At 35.2% G+C, this 15,977-nt stretch overlaps 6 protein-coding genes across 6 annotated transcripts; 2 read left to right on the forward strand and 4 right to left on the reverse strand.

Moving 5' to 3' along the window:
* Window positions 1–8: 8 nt before the first annotated feature.
* On the reverse strand, window positions 9–2,357 carry RGD2 (GTPase-activating protein RGD2; the record flags this gene model as incomplete). Its single annotated transcript, XM_019181056.1, has 2 exons — window positions 9–2,254; window positions 2,312–2,357. The coding sequence occupies 2 exons, from the start codon at window positions 2,355–2,357 to the stop codon at window positions 9–11; spliced, it is 2,292 nt and encodes a 763-aa protein (XP_019041194.1).
* A 272-nt stretch (window positions 2,358–2,629) lies between these two features.
* WICANDRAFT_22463 (SelT/SelW/SelH family protein) lies at window positions 2,630–2,905 on the forward strand (the record flags this gene model as incomplete). Its single annotated transcript, XM_019180946.1, has 1 exon — window positions 2,630–2,905. A coding segment is annotated over one exon (276 nt), but the record flags the coding sequence as incomplete, so codon positions are not given.
* A 284-nt stretch (window positions 2,906–3,189) lies between these two features.
* On the forward strand, window positions 3,190–4,611 carry WICANDRAFT_76168 (uncharacterized protein; the record flags this gene model as incomplete). The annotated part of the gene is made up of 2 exons (XM_019184335.1): window positions 3,190–3,334; window positions 3,389–4,611. The coding sequence occupies 2 exons, from the start codon at window positions 3,190–3,192 to the stop codon at window positions 4,609–4,611; spliced, it is 1,368 nt and encodes a 455-aa protein (XP_019041196.1).
* Window positions 4,612–4,650: 39 nt separating this feature from the next.
* Window positions 4,651–6,255, reverse strand: SWP82 (Swp82p; the record flags this gene model as incomplete). The annotated part of the gene is made up of 1 exon (XM_019185339.1): window positions 4,651–6,255. The coding sequence occupies one exon, from the start codon at window positions 6,253–6,255 to the stop codon at window positions 4,651–4,653; it is 1,605 nt and encodes a 534-aa protein (XP_019041197.1).
* A 454-nt stretch (window positions 6,256–6,709) lies between these two features.
* Window positions 6,710–7,678, reverse strand: WICANDRAFT_60063 (uncharacterized protein; the record flags this gene model as incomplete). The annotated part of the gene is made up of 1 exon (XM_019182932.1): window positions 6,710–7,678. The coding sequence occupies one exon, from the start codon at window positions 7,676–7,678 to the stop codon at window positions 6,710–6,712; it is 969 nt and encodes a 322-aa protein (XP_019041198.1).
* A 6,333-nt stretch (window positions 7,679–14,011) lies between these two features.
* WICANDRAFT_76171 (uncharacterized protein) lies at window positions 14,012–14,962 on the reverse strand (the record flags this gene model as incomplete). Its single annotated transcript, XM_019184336.1, has 1 exon — window positions 14,012–14,962. One exon carries the CDS (start codon window positions 14,960–14,962, stop codon window positions 14,012–14,014), a length of 951 nt encoding a protein of 316 aa, XP_019041199.1.
* Window positions 14,963–15,977: the final 1,015 nt, after the last annotated feature.

The following is a 15,977-nucleotide window of genomic DNA, read 5'->3' on the forward strand; positions in this document are numbered from 1 at the left end:
ATTTATATTTATTCAATTACTATAGGATTTTCAGCATTAGATTGTTCTTCTGAATGATTATTGTTCTCTTTTTCATTGTCATTTTGAGGAGTCAAGTTTCTAACATGGTCACTTTCATTAGATTTTGCTTCATTGGATACTCTTCTTGATCCTGTTATTACAGCCTGTTGTAGTCTTGATTGTAACTTGGAACTTTGTCTGCTTAGTTGTTCAGATCTTGTAATGCGTTCTTCAACACCGGCTAAAACACTTTTATTTTTCTTAATTGAACCTGTTGGTTTCAAATTTTTGAATATTTCAGCTTTATGCTCAAGTAAATCATGGAAAAATCTAAAACTATGTTTATCACTTAAACTTAAATTATTTTGATATCTTGGTCTTAAAATACAATTTGAAAATTCTTGTGAAATACCATTTTGGAAGCTTGAAGCTAAACCATTTGATTCATTTTCATTCTTATTTTCCAGCAATATTTTAATCAGTCTTGTAAAATGTGTACAGATAGCATTTAATGTTGATAAATTAGATCTATCCAAATTTTTCAAAACATTAGTAATACCATTAATCCTTTCTTTTGATTCTGATTCTGATCCATATTGGTTATAAATTGATCTAATCAGATCATAAAGACCATTTGGAACAACTGAATCTGGTAATTCTAACAAATATAACTTCAAGACACTAGCAATAACTTCTGGTTCAAAATTTTTGAAGAATTCAGGTGTTAATCCTGTGCTTCCTAACTTTTCAATCTCACTTCTTAGTGCATGTGTACTTTGTAATCTAACAGGAATTAACCAAATTTTTGTACGAACATCATCATTTGGCAATTCTGGATAAATGTTATCCATGTATGATAGGATCGACGAAATTATAACCGGGACTGTCTTATTATCATTTTTACAACGTGTCTCCAAGTCAACACCAAATATTTGATCTTTGAAACTATCGTAATAGTTATCATAAAGCACAACATTTGGAACAAACGAACCTGTGCGATAATTTTGTAATAAAAACATTAAATCTCCAGTAGGGTTGATAGTTTCTTCATAAATCATTATCTTATCAATAATAGCTTTGATGTTTGACAATTTGTTTGAGATAGAAGCTGAAAAATCTAATAAAACTTTCTTTAAAGCACGTAAACGATCAAGTTCACATTTTTCCATAAATGATAAGTGATCCACAATCAATTCTTCCAAATCACATCTAATCTTATCTAGTTTTGCAACCTCTATTTTGTAAGCTGCATCCAACTCTTTAACATCATTATCAACTTTTTTTAAACTTGTTTCTTCATATGAAATTGCATTTTTCAGCTCATCAATATAGTTTGAAACTTTTCTATTATTTAAATTTTCATCGTCATCATCAGCTTCATTTTTCTTGATAGGTAGATCAGCTATTTGGAAAGCTGTTGATTTCCATTGATATTGGAAAGTGCTACTATTAACAAAATTTGATCCAACACCATTAACATGTCTTATAAACCCATTGGTGATGAGATCTTTTCCAAATCTTTCACATTTATCAATGTTTGTAATTCCCAATTGTTGCTGAAGAAATGAAACAATTGAAGAACCAGTGGAGACATGTTCATAAACACCTAGTATTGCAACTTTAAAAGATCCCTGAGGAACTTCAGTCAACATTGATCTAATCAATTCTTTCAATCCAATTTTACCATACTCAACACCACCTAATACAACCAATGGTTCATATTCTTCTCCATCAGCATCACTAGGATTTGATTTGCCTTTTTGTTCTTGAGAATCAGTTAGATCTATACTATTCAACTCTTTTGTAATTTCTTCTTCAGTCATTCCAGATTTGATTGATTCTAAAGTACGACATTTGTTAAAGTATTTCTTTTGAATCTTTTCAACGGCTTTTAATTTGTTTTTATAGACTTTTAGACTAGATTTCAATATTTTCTCAGAGTAGTCAATTCTTTGTTTATGTTCTTGACTCCATTTAGAAAAAGGATCAATAACCATTTCTTTGATATTCAATGCAATTTGAAGGTGTGAATCACCTTCATTGCCCATTTCTAAGGCTAAACCTTTGAAAGCATTTTTCAAACTAGCACCATCGTCTTTATCAAAACCACCTTTCATTGGAGAATGGATATCTGGTAGAGCTGATAGCTTTTTACCATAATCAAACTCATAATCCATACGTGAAGTAAACAGGTTAATGAATTCATCATTTTCAATGCATCCTTGGTTCAGTTTTGTGAATAAGACTTCAATACCTATGCAAAATGTTAGCTATTTTTATCCGCTGTACTGGGTTCAACATGGGTACTTACCGCTGGAGTAATTTGGAGTCCAGAAGCTATCAGCAAACGAAGGCATTTGTGACGGATGTGGCAAATAGTTCCCAATTTGTTGAATATTTTGAGAAGTATCTCTCGTTCAAGCTTTTCAGTTTCTCTGAACATTAGTCCATGAAACATTGACCCAAATTTTACGTGTATTAATTTCGTTCGCGAAACGTCAACAAACACACCATTGCCACTAACCAGCTCAGATTACGTTGAATCATCAGTATACAGGGTTTTCTTTTTAGTTGAATAATTCTCGCTATATAAAGTACAGCTATCATGTCAGAAATCATATATCCAAGAGTTACAATCAAATTCTGCACCAAATGTAAATGGAACCTCAGAGCAGCATGGTATTTACAGGAATTGCTATCAACTTTTGGTGATAAACTAGGTGAAGTTGCCCTAATACCTTACGAGTCTGGTGTGTTTAGAGTAGAGGTTCAAAAAGATACCAATTCACCAAGTGTACAAGTATGGGACAGAAAAGAGAATGATGGGTTCCCAGACTCCAAGATACTCAAACAAAAAATCCGTAATGAAGTGTTTCCAGATGAAGTATTGGGTCATGTTGACAAATCAAACAAAAATGAAGGTAAATTGGTGACAGAAGAAGCTCCAAGTTGCTCAAATAATGGTGATCCAGAGTGTACAGAGTGCAATGAAGCTACACAGAATTGAATATAAGAAACTACTATTTTTTGGATCTAATCTATGTAGAATTTCACAACTTCTTTATGAGTTGAGTCCCCATAACAAAAAAACTGATGGAAAAAGCTCGAAGAGTGAAGTCGATGATGATGATGAAAGGGAACAACAATAATATTTAATTTCCCAACTCAGCAAAATTAATACTCTCAGATATGAAAATAAACTGGAGTAGGATTCTAGGTGCCACATTGGTATTAGGGAATTACGTTTCGGCCCATACTGAAGCAGATGAGAAATTGACCGATGATGATCTGTCACTTCCTGATCTAGCTCAACTTGAGAAGCTACTAGCACCAAGTGTGTATATCGTTACAATTTCAAGTTACGAAATATTTTACTAACATGAATTAGACTGGCATATTACTGGTGACTCCACTTTTGAGAACGGAAGATTGATCCTCACTCCTAAAGCAAACACCAAAGGTTCATTAACTAATGATTTAGAACTTTCTTATGATTCATGGACCATTGAAACAATTATTAGAAGTACTGGTGCTTTTGGAAAGACAAACAGTGGTGTCTCATTAAGATATATCGCTGAACACAATGATGACACATCATTTTTTGGAGGCCCCGGTAAATTTGAAGGTTTGAACATCGTTGTTGATAGTGATGGTCCAACTGGTAGTACCATTCGTGGTTATCTAAATGATGGTACTGTCGATTACAGCAAATTAGGCGATAAAATTTATGAAAATTCATTTGGCTCATGCTTAGCTGCATATCAAGATTCACAAGTTCCATTTACTTTAAGAGTGGTTTACTATAATGGTATCTTGACAGTTCAAGTCGATAACAAAGTATGCATGAGGACTAAACAAGTCAAACTTCCAAAGAATTATAAGGTTGGTTTTAGTGCTTCTACTGGCTCTCAACATGAACAGTTCGAATTATTAAGATTGAAGACTTATGGTGGTGTTTTAAGTGAAGTATTGGACAATGAAAACATTGCTGCTACTCAACCAAAAGTTATCACCGAATACGTTCAATTGGACAAAGATGGTAAACCAATGGGAAAAGTTGAGAAACCAAAAGAAGACAAAGTCTCCACCACTGATGATGTTTCATTAAGTCACTTGCTATCAACAATTGATCAAATTCAACTTTCAAACAAGGAATTATTAAACAACTTTGTTCAAATTAAGTTGACTGGATTATCCATCACTAGTTCATCTGGTAAAAAGGCTGATTTATCATATTTGGAAGATTACACATTGAAAATTAAAGTCTTGAGTGATCGTGTTCTTTCATTGGAAACAACATTAAATCAATTTGATTCCAAAATTGCAACATTGGAAAGATTATTAAGAAGTGAGATAAATACATTAACAGGAACCATAAATAAGGTTGCAGCTGATAACGTTAATCAACTACGTGAGAATGAACATTCGATTGAGGAATTGAGTAAAAATATTCAATTCTTGGTTTATTCTGAAAAGGAAAAACAAGAAAACCCAATCACTGAATTAGTTTCAGGATTGAAATTCTTAATCATTCCAATTTTGATATTAACAATTCTGTTGATAATGTTCACTTTTAGACTACGTCACGACATCAAGAGTAAATTGTTGTGAAATTAACTAAATAAACATTCATTTTTCATTACTTGAAGGTTAACGTTGAAATTGTATTCCAGATCTTTGTGCTTCATAAATCTGTTGCGCTGTAGCTGCTTGAGGTATACCTCTCTCTGTTGCTGTGTACTGTGCATATGGATCATTTGGACGTGCTCGTTGATAGTATTCTTGTTGTGTAGTTGAACCCATTTGAGCAGCAACTTGGGGAACACTTCCATATGGTTGAGCAATATGTTGTGGCATTGCTTGTTCAAGGGCTGGTGTAGGTTCTTTTTCAATATATGGAGGTTTCAATCCATTTATGTTTCCATGGTTTAAATAATTTGGATTTGGTTTTCTTCTCTTTTTGATAACTTGGTCACAATACAGAAACTCATTATAAATTGTTTCTTCCTGGACTTTGTTTAGAGATTCCTCTTGTTCTTTGAAATATTCATCTTTTTGACTTTCTAATAACCCTATTGGTGCTCCACTTTTAACTTGCCAGTAATATTGCCATTGTTTTACTCTAGGTTTTCTTGATAAAGAAATATAATTATTAGTTTCCACAGTACCATGTAAATATTCAATTTCCCTAATTTTCTCAGAATCTTCATCCATTATTCTTTGTAAAACGTTCGAGTTATAATAAGGCAACCCACCAGTAGATTTCTCACCAGCAAAAGCATCATTTATTGGAATTTGGTTAGCAGCAGCTTGTGATGCTAATGACGTGCTTGAATTATTCGAGCTCAAAGTACTCAGTATGCTTCTGTGCTTCACTGTATTTGTGCTATCTTGTTTATACTTGGGTATTGTAGCAACAGTAGCTAACTCTATACCACCAGTAATACCTTGGCCTGGGATAGCTTGGGCAGGATTTCCACTACTTGACGCCAGCAAATAATCTCTTCTGTCCTCTAATGGGGGCATTGGAGTAACAAGGTTAACTTTTGGTACTTTTGGAACAGGTTTTGGAGCCGCAACTTTTGGTTTCACCACTTCTGATTTACCTTTCTCTAAGGGGAAAACTTGATCTGTAGGTTTAAACCCTTGCTCTATTGCGGCATCTTCCCAATAATCATCCTCCACTCTTTTACCACTCTTGACAATTCTAGCACCAAATAACATAAACAAATTCTTAGCAGTAGTTACTGCAACTGATCTTGACTTGATTTTGGAAATGGTAAAATTACAATCTTCCAAGAACTTTCTTTCTTCGTCATTAGCCTTTATTTTATATAATTGTTTGAATCTGTTGAATAAGACAAAAGCATCTCTATGATTCAAAAACTTAGCAGCCTCTGTACCCAAAACATATAATTTTTTCCCACGGCCTGGTAAAGTGAATGTTGTAATGATATATTTACGTCCACCCAGCAAAAACCCATTTTCATCAATCTTCTTTTCACCTTTAGGATCTGTTTTTGTACATTCGTATTCATCACGAGTGTCATTTAACTTATCAAGGTTTTGAAATTCACCAACCACTGGGGCTTTAACATCAGAGTTTTTGGGAAACGTTCTAATGTGTTGAGTGTGTTCATATAAGTCACTCTTTTCAACACGAAACAATGTAGGTTGTGGATTTTCAGGCGTATTTGGAGGTAAAGAAGCCTCTATCTCTGAAGCCGGCTCAGAAGGTTTGTCATTATCAGCCATCGTGATTGTCTTCTATACGTTTGGCAAAGTTCACGATATATTTGTTTACATTTGGGAGAAGGATAGTTTCAGCTTTTTCACTTTAACTCATCAACAAATTCGCGAAAATTCATCTGCACGTGACTAACTGGGAAGAACGAGTTACAAACCATGGAACCAGACAATTACTACAATAATGAAAGTCAACCAAGGTTTGATAAACATAAACACAATAAACGCCCATAAGTAAACAACATAATATCACAATATAACAAAAAAATAATTAGAAGAGAGATTGAAGCCCCCAAAAGGACTCAAATTCATCTATATCATAAGCTTAAGTATTTCATCAAACTAGACTAAAACCAAAACATAGCTCATTTCAAAGACATTAAAAGAAACCACCAAAAACCACAAAACACCAAGAGAACACCACCATGCTATACAAAATTATTCAAATATATTCCACATCAATCTATGCTTTTTCTAAAGATTTCCATGAGTTATGAATAACATAAGGTAAACTTGTACCTAAATCACCACAATCTTTTTCAGAAGGTAAACGGAACAACTCTCTAGTCTTTTTGGAACAAGCACTTGAAGTTGCTCTTCTCCCAGTGACATTGGCCAACTTACTTGAGACATATTTCCACTTAATCTTTTCACCATTGAATAACAATGATTTAAGAATTTGCACATCATCATCGGTGAATTCTTCCAATTTCCCATCAGGGCGACTTCTGTTTGCAAACGGATCATTAAATGTGAAGGATTTTGACTTTTCAGAATATTGGGGGAAATATGATGTTTGATGTTGTTGTTGATAGTTGCGAGGTGGATATAATGGAGGATGATCATTGGAACTTTCTTGATCGTGTGAAGAGCTGTATAGAAAGTTTGAATTGTACTGGTTTTGTGGAAGAACATTTGTAGGTGTTTGAACCTGGGAATATTGAGCTGGAGGTAACGGTGAACGAAGTGGTTGACTTGGCTGTTGGTAGTGTTGTTGCTGTTGCTGTTGCTGTTGTTGACTATAATTTGAATAATCATTGGATTGATAAGAGTTTGAAGGAAATTGAAAGTTGTAAGAAGAGTATTCCACCTGAGAATTGCTCAAAGGCCCTGATCTTGGTTGATTGAACTGAACTGAACTAGTGAAATTGCTATTGGTCTGTTCATTAGTTGGATAGTCCAAATTTTCTTTTGATCTGTTTGATTGGTTTGGCATTGAAGTGCTTTGACCCAATCGCTGGTGATCTGCTTGGTGGATTTGTGAATGGGAGCTACTGCTGCTTGGGTAGCTAATGCTGTAGTTGTTGAAATCAAAAGCAGAGCTGTTGGAATCAGTTGTACTTGATGAATTATGTTCTGTTATAGCCTGACTTGAATAAAGATTGTTGTTAAAGTTGTAACCAGAACCGCCAACAGGCATAATAATCTCCATTGTAAACAATTATAAGTTTATATATATATCAATCTTTGACGTAAGATATGGATCAATAAATAATTTGCCTAGGTATGATATGAGTTTTCAGTTAGCAATTGAAGTGGAACTGGATGCGTTGTTGAATGATGCCTGCTTTTGTTCTGTAAGTTTGCAAAGCTGTGAAATCAGTGGCTATATATGGCTATATATGATTTGATCACAGGATGTAAATCTGATGTATGCAAACCCTACCACTCATGAACTTTGGAAAATTGGGGATAATCTGAGACTTATATTCGAGTTTTCCTCACCTGCTTCTTTACATGAAGGGAAATACAAGACTTACATGATTATGAGCAGCTTCGAATCATTCGCTTTGATAAACTCGAAACAAGTTCTTCACTACATGGTACGCTGCAAAAACAAAAAGTAAATTCAAACTTTTACAAAAAAACAGAAAGCTGACAAAAAAGATGCTTTGTGTCCCGGCATATAGGCACATGAATGCAGTCGTATGCATGACTCGCTAATGTCTCTTGCGCGCTGCCCTCAAACTCTAACGGTCGACTTTTGGAGACAAGCCTGAACTTCTGTGTTAACTTTCTGGCTGGAGCCTACCAGACGGGCCCCGCCCTGCCTAGGCCTAGGCAAGGATCCCCTGCTCTTGCCTGAGCTATAGGGGAAAGAGGGCCTGGCCGCATTTCTACCAGAGGAAGTTGAGCTGACGCTGTGAACTTTAGACACTCTTTTCTCCCAGGATCACCTTAATTCTATCTGCTTCGACAATTACGTATACAATGCTCATCATCTTACTAGAAGAGGCTGAAGCTTCACCTTTTGCTAACAATAAACATGGACTTGTTCATGTGTAGATTAAAGAAATACACAATATACACACACATCTTTACTTAGTGCCTTCCTTTTTTTTTTTAATTTCGTGCCAGCTCATCTGAGGATTCTGGAACCTCATTTCAACCTGCACTGAACATTTACTGGGGATTTCAAAGCAACGAAACTGGTTCATGTCATGATCTGTAGGTGAGCTATTTAAAAATTATCAACGGCCAGTTGGGCTGAATCACGTCTATGTGTATTACACGTAGTTTGATCTGTCAACTTTCTTTGATTTTTTGGGAAGTGTACTTGTGAGTCGTGACTCGTGACATGTGTTAGGTGTACAGTGTTACTATCTACAACGTAACACAACCTAGTTGAAGCTTGATACTTGAATGTTGTAACTTAATGTTGATACTTTATAAACAAATTTGGACCACGTTATAAAGAATATTGTACTCAACGTCAAGATATTCAGTACTAACTAGGTAACTTTTGGTTCCTAGTACGCACTTCCTACGTTTAAATCAATCTAGTACAGTACTATACTAGTAGCCATGATGTCTAGCTGACGCAGTATTAATTATAGACGTGTATAAAAGCCAGATATCTTTATACATGAGGACTGGGTCACGATACATATGAACTTGTACTCTAATTCGACTAGCTCATAGTATAATTATCCTGGCACTCAAGTCGACTAATAGAAAAAACTTACCTAGCATTAATTGTTATATATAACAATCATGAAGCTGTTTAGGAAGCTAGGCGGTGCTTGAACTCCAGCTCAAGCTCATGATAAGAGCGGAGTTGGTGATAAACCAGCACACAACAATTTCTTTTGCCAATAATATAGATTGCTTGTTTCGACTATATATGGATTTGTTTATTGAGGTACGTCAATTATTCATGACATTAGCAGCTGAACGAGTAAAACACTTTCGACAGTCGACACAAATTATTAGATATATTATTGTATTTCATTCAAGATTAATAATATTCACGAAGATTTGAAATATCAATTCGATATTACGCGTGCGGCTTTCCACTAGATCAGCCAGAGACAACTACGTCTAGCTGCTCAATTTTAATAACGACTAAATTGCTTCAAGGTTCAAGAATCAACCAGCTGTTGGAACTTGGAACTTGGAGCTTGGTGGGCCCTCAACATATTGAAGTACGTTAAATAATAAACGTTACACTTACAGAGTAATTACAGACCGCGACGTCGCCTACAGGCAATAAAATGTGGACCACTACAGGTAATGAGCATTGAAAAACGGCTATTAGGCAAACTCTGCTATAATTATGGACAGTATTGAGTGGACAACACATCTAACTGTGGAGGACGTTTACCAATTAGACAGTGGACACCCAGCTTAACAAGTGAGTCTTCTCATCATCCAGTTTTACACGTAAAATTTAGTGCAACCAACTAATTTACAATTCCATCATAGTACATGTTCAACCGACTCTCAAATCCCAAATCATATTTCAAAACTAATAGCTTTCAGCGAGGGGTACCTTTCAGCTTCTAACGTCTTTTACTTCAAAATTATTTTGCGTTCGATAAAGGGCCGTAAACGGATTGTGAGCTGTCAGCGCGCGAAGGTACGAAAACAAGCGTGGTAAACTTTTGAGTTTACGAGGGACAGATTGCAGTACAGGATGATAGATGATAGATCCATCCAATAACTTTTGTTTGGGTTGCAATTTACACAAATTAGGAGCTTTTACAGCGACAACAAGACCATATAGTACCTTTGCCATACAAATAAAAGATCCCTTTTTTTTAGACACAAAGATATGATGTCTATGAAAAACTCAAATCCTGGAACACAAACACTTCAGGCCAGAGACCCAATTGAACTCGTAAACTTTCTTTCGCGACTTGCAACAACCTCCAACCAAGTGCACACAGAACAACTCAAGAAAACCAATTTCACAACAATAAGAGTTTACAAGTTTTGAAAGATCCTTAATCCTTTTAGCCTAATTGAATGCCCCTCACTTTTGCTTAAATATCGGATCATATTCCTGACCATATCTAAAAATCTACCACAGAATATTTTGTTCAACCCAGGCTAACGGTTTTGGTAGCGTTGTTCAAATGCTTCCACACATAAGCTTGCATTTGTCTCTGCTGGAGCCTCCTAGAGAAAATTCTTTATCAAACGCACAGTGCGTTGAAATTATAAAGATCTCCATACAAATTACAGTCAAGTCATACCAATAATTAAGTATAGATTAAGTTGATTTCTTGCTGATTGTTAGATTTGATTCTAGAAAGGCATTACTCACTCAATCAACTTTATTTTCATCATATGGAACGTCAAATTGCCTGGTTCAAAATCAAACCTAGCTTTCTGAATTGCAAGGCGCTCATGGATTTATATTGGAAGCAGTTGGACAGAATGTATGCATGAGAATTGGAAGAGTGAGCTCTTGTTTTGTTTCAAATCCGTTTGTAAAGAAAACACGCGCTGAAATTCTGGTAATTGAACGCCCTAGACGTGAATTATAAAAAAATCTTCACTAGCTAGAAGTTGTTTTAATTAATAGGGGGTCGATGATTTTTGGAGATGCTGAATTTTAAATATTTGATTTAGCTGTGTGAGCAAAAGTAAAGTGGCTATGAGTATTGTAAGAATTTACTGCACTAGTGATATTATGGATGTCGTCGTCTCGTTGGAGGCTTGCCATCCCAAGTATCTAGATCAGGCAGTCTGGCACATGTTGACCAGTAATTCCTTGGGTTCACCAGTTAAATCCTCAAACATCTTGAATCGAAGTAAGAGGTTTGATGATGATTAATGTCGACACGAAAAGTGAACAAGAGCATATTGCTCCCTAAACGACGTCCAATATGTATTGATAGAGCGAAACGCTCACGAGATGGTTTTAGCAGCTAATTAACGACGTACCAGTGTTCATGAAACGGTGGTTCTAAAAGCTACCAGTACATGGAAAGTAGTCCATGGTCATTGTAACGCTATACACCTCGAACAAAAGTACAGATTGTACAACTTGTTCAAGTAATTTTAAACTTTAATACAACCTTCGGACTGGATGATCTGTAGTGGTATTGTAAATTGTGTGGTTGCAGAACTTACCATATAGACAATATAGAAATCAACATAGAACTACCTGTTGGCGTATTTTACCCGAGGTACCAAGATTTCAAATGTAAAATTAAATCTTCAGTCACATTTGGGAGGACTATCTAGTGCATATTATAGGGTTCAAACTTCACGACTTGCGTTGATAGAGACTCGTGAGCTTGGCGTCAACTTTGTCCCCAAACTTCAAGTTCGATCTCATCAAGAACAACGCTTTTCGTAAAAAGCATACAAGTTACAACGCAACTACACACATAGAAGTTGAAAGACGAGTAATAAATACTCGAGTCGGTGTAGTACAACAACAGTATCAGCTTGATACGTAGATGGAAAATTATTGCTTGTCATGAACGGCTTGAGAAGAGAGTGTTTGCTAGAATAGATTTCAAACTGATCAAATTCATGCTGCTTCAGCTTTCATGAATTTACCAATATTGGTGTGTGATCCTAGGAATTCTATTAATGATCTAGGTGACGTTCAACGGGTCACTAGTTATATAATATTGCCTTCGATAATTAGTTATCAGATTAATGTTGTAGTCTACTGGTTTTTCTCATATATTGTAATTTGTAACTACATTAATTACATGCTGATAGCAATTTTAAACCTAATGCAAATTCAGAAGTAAGTCAGCCAAAATAATTCATATTCATGTCAGATCATACAGCTTTATCATAAAAAGATATGAGTACTGTCTCAAGTCCTACATGACTCTTGAGATCAAATTCATCAACATTTAGTGAAACCTTCCCAGCGCATTGGTTATTAGCTCACTAAAAAGTACCTAGTAGCATTGTAGTGAATGATCGAGACTTCTGAAAAATGAGTGCCAACTAGTTTTATTGAAATTTTAATTACACCTCACACTTCACATATGAGTGTGAACAAAGAAAGATGTTATACACACAGGTGACAAGAGGCCTGGAGGCTGGAGGAATCTAGGAGATCGCCAACTGTCTTGAAAGTTGATGATGAAAGCTCAACTGTGTGTTCCAGAACAAATAACAAACGTTGAGTTAGACATGGGACATTTCAATTACTTGATTACTATTCGATGATCCAACATAAAGTGATATCAGTCATTGAGATATCGAGAGAATGACCTTCTTTTGTTCCTGTAATCATATCGATTCGATACTACTGTATCAGGTATGCAATATTGAATTTGGAATCTGGATCCAAATGATCTTGTTCCTTGTTTAAATTCATCTTTTGTACCAAGTTGCCTGTCCAAAAACTTGTACACGCTCAAATTCTTAAATTTGATTGACATCTCAATAGAACGCAGATTGCCCTTTTGGGACACACATACATATGTGTTTTTACGAGAATAGCTGAGGATCTAGAAGCTTTAATCTCGATTCTCATATACTATTGTGGATATTGTCAGAGCGTTTGGTAGTTTATCATTGACCACTACAGACTCATAGGTATAAGGAATAAGAACAATTAGATACTATCCGATTAATCAAGAGCTCAATTATGTAGTTGCGGAAATATGTCGAAGCTGAGACCTTTAGAACTTCGTAGATTCGTTCAATATTCTTGTGAAAATCTTCATGATATCATGGCCATTGGGTGGTGAATATAAGCCAGAGAGCTCTAGGATGAGTGTTTAATGTCTTAAGACGTGGGTTATTGTCCAGGGTTTGTCAATTACGCGTAATATTTACACCTTATACACGCGCCGACAATTACTAGGTGTATGCGTTCTATTCTTACAATATTCGTAATCGATTGAAATGAACTCAGCTGCTATATTCTAATTGATTTCTACATTGCGCAGCTTATATATAATGATACTGCAACATATTTATAAGCTGCAGTTAATTCAATTTTGAATGGAATAAGGCTACTTACGAAAAGCAAATCAGGATATTTAAGCTGTATATAACACTACTGCACAGACGTGCGATAAGGCCGATTTATAGTTAATTTACATTATATTGTTGTGGGTACTAGAGCTGCTATGGACCTCGTACACATACTGATTGGCCGTTGTTCTTGAGTTGTTTCTATATTTAATGATGATCTCATAGGTACATGTCATCAGCTCAAGATTCAATCAATGTAAAATTTGCTATTTTGGTACAATTGATGAATGGTGTCTCAGACAGGTCAATTGAAAGATGAAGTAATTTACGAGCTTAAACACCTTATATAATATATTGTACTATAATATTACCAGATCATGGTGACACTATTTTAAATTTTAAACAAGTTCATCAAGGCAGGGGTTTAGGTTGGATGGATTAAAGTTTGGTACCCAATATGAAAGCTAAGAATTGCAATTGGATGCACAATTTTTCTTGACAATAAAACTGTATGTGTTGACCAAAAATGTTATCTAATATATGAATATTCAATTTAAGACCGTTAAACACTAGTTCATCATGCTTATATATCTTCATTTCTTTCAATATAATCAACCAATACATCTAATGTTTCTTTTGGTTTTTCAGCCATAACCCAATGACCAGCTTCAATATCACGCACTTCAAAATTAGGGAAAAATTTACCAATTTCTGGGATATATTCATCAGGAACATATTTTGAAACTGTTCCTCTTATAAATAATGAAGGACCCATATATCTATTAAAATTTGAATCATATTCCCATGCTGCTATGTTTCCTTTAACTAATGCATTCTTCAATGTTTCTAATGGGATTCTACTTTCCAACTCACCAGTTTCTTTATTCTTTTTAATGTTTTGTAATAAAAATTGTCTAACAACTTGATCTTTTTCAAATTTTGCGAAATATTGATCAGCTTCTTTTGAAGTTTTGATTTCTTTATTTGAAACTATTCTTTCCAATATATTGATATATTTTGGGAATAATGAAGATGGTTGTAAATTAACTGGTGAATTATCAACACTAACCAGGATTTCCACTAAATCACCTCTTCTTAAACTAACAGCCATGGCAGCTTTAGCACCCATTGAGTGTCCAACCAATATTGATTTACCCAAATTGTTTGATTCTATGAATTTTTCCACATCAGCAGCTAATGAAGGATAATCATGTCTTTCATTATGAGGTGATTCGCCATGATTTCTCAAGTCAAGACAATACACATCTCTTTCCAATTTTGCATTGAGTTGTTTAGCTATTGTTCTATTATTTGATTTGGAACCAAAAACACCATGCAATATGAGAACAGGAGGTCTAGGGTTAGAGGTGTTTGATTTTTCATTGATCAAATCGTATGCCAGCTTGACAGATGGGATGTCTTTTGAGAGTAAACCTTCATTGAATTCTGATTTCCCTAAGGATGAAGCAGTACCATCATAAATAGCAGATCTGAGATATTTAGTTGTGGAGAAGGCACGCTTGAAAACATTCATGATTTTTGAAAAGGTGATCAGCAGGATATGAATGAGAGTGTAGCTTGAATTCTTTTGAAGAAGAGCACCTCGATGACTATTAAATTTAGCTGTTGTCAACAATTATGTCTACAATGTTATAAGTTTCGAAAATCCGGAAAAAAAAAGAATATGGATTCGAGAAATATGAATCTGTTACACCTGATGGTTCTGTTGATCAATAAACAACGTTTTTATCATTGCAACGTCTGGTGTAAACCTCACTGAGGACTCTCGACACTAGTATCTCCAGCCTACTTCTCACGGCTGATTCATATACCTATAATAGTGATTCTCGGCGTTGGTACCTGGAAGCCTAACTATTTAACCTCTCATCTCACACTCCTGTTCAAAGAGATGAAATTAACCCATGGGGTAACGATCAAAAACAGTCAGACCTCGATCTACTAGCACCGTGAGCACAAACGAGACCTTTCAGCTCACCAACACCAACATATATAGAGCCTCTAGATTTCCCCTGATCGTTCCTTAAATCACCATCAACCATACCTTCGCGAATTCAATCTCGCTTACGTTTTTTGTCAGGTATTACATAACCAGAATAACCAATTATGCACAATTCATCAATACTCAACATTTCACATCAACTATAAGAAGAATCAAGAATCCACTAATTGTAACATTATATGTATATTAATAGAACATCGGAATTACCTTATATACACACAGTAGAGGATATTCTGTCAGGTTAAAACCACGAATAAAATAAAACAAGTGATCATTAAATCAACATCAACTAGAAACAATGGCTGTCACAAGAAACTCCAATAGAAGAAACACCTCTTCAACCTCTTCAACCTCTTCAACCTCTTCAACAACTAGAGTAACCAAAACCAGAAAACCAGCCAGAAAAACCAAGGCTAATCCTCGTGTTACAGCAATTGAAAACAATATTTCTGCATCACATGCTGCATCAACATCTGAAAACACACCAAACTCAACCACTTCAGAAGAAAATTTTTCAACAAATGGTGTT

Source organism: Wickerhamomyces anomalus (assembly GCF_001661255.1).
Source record: "Wickerhamomyces anomalus NRRL Y-366-8 unplaced genomic scaffold WICANscaffold_1, whole genome shotgun sequence".
In the NCBI taxonomy this organism is placed as follows: domain Eukaryota; kingdom Fungi; phylum Ascomycota; class Saccharomycetes; order Phaffomycetales; family Wickerhamomycetaceae; genus Hansenula; species Hansenula anomala.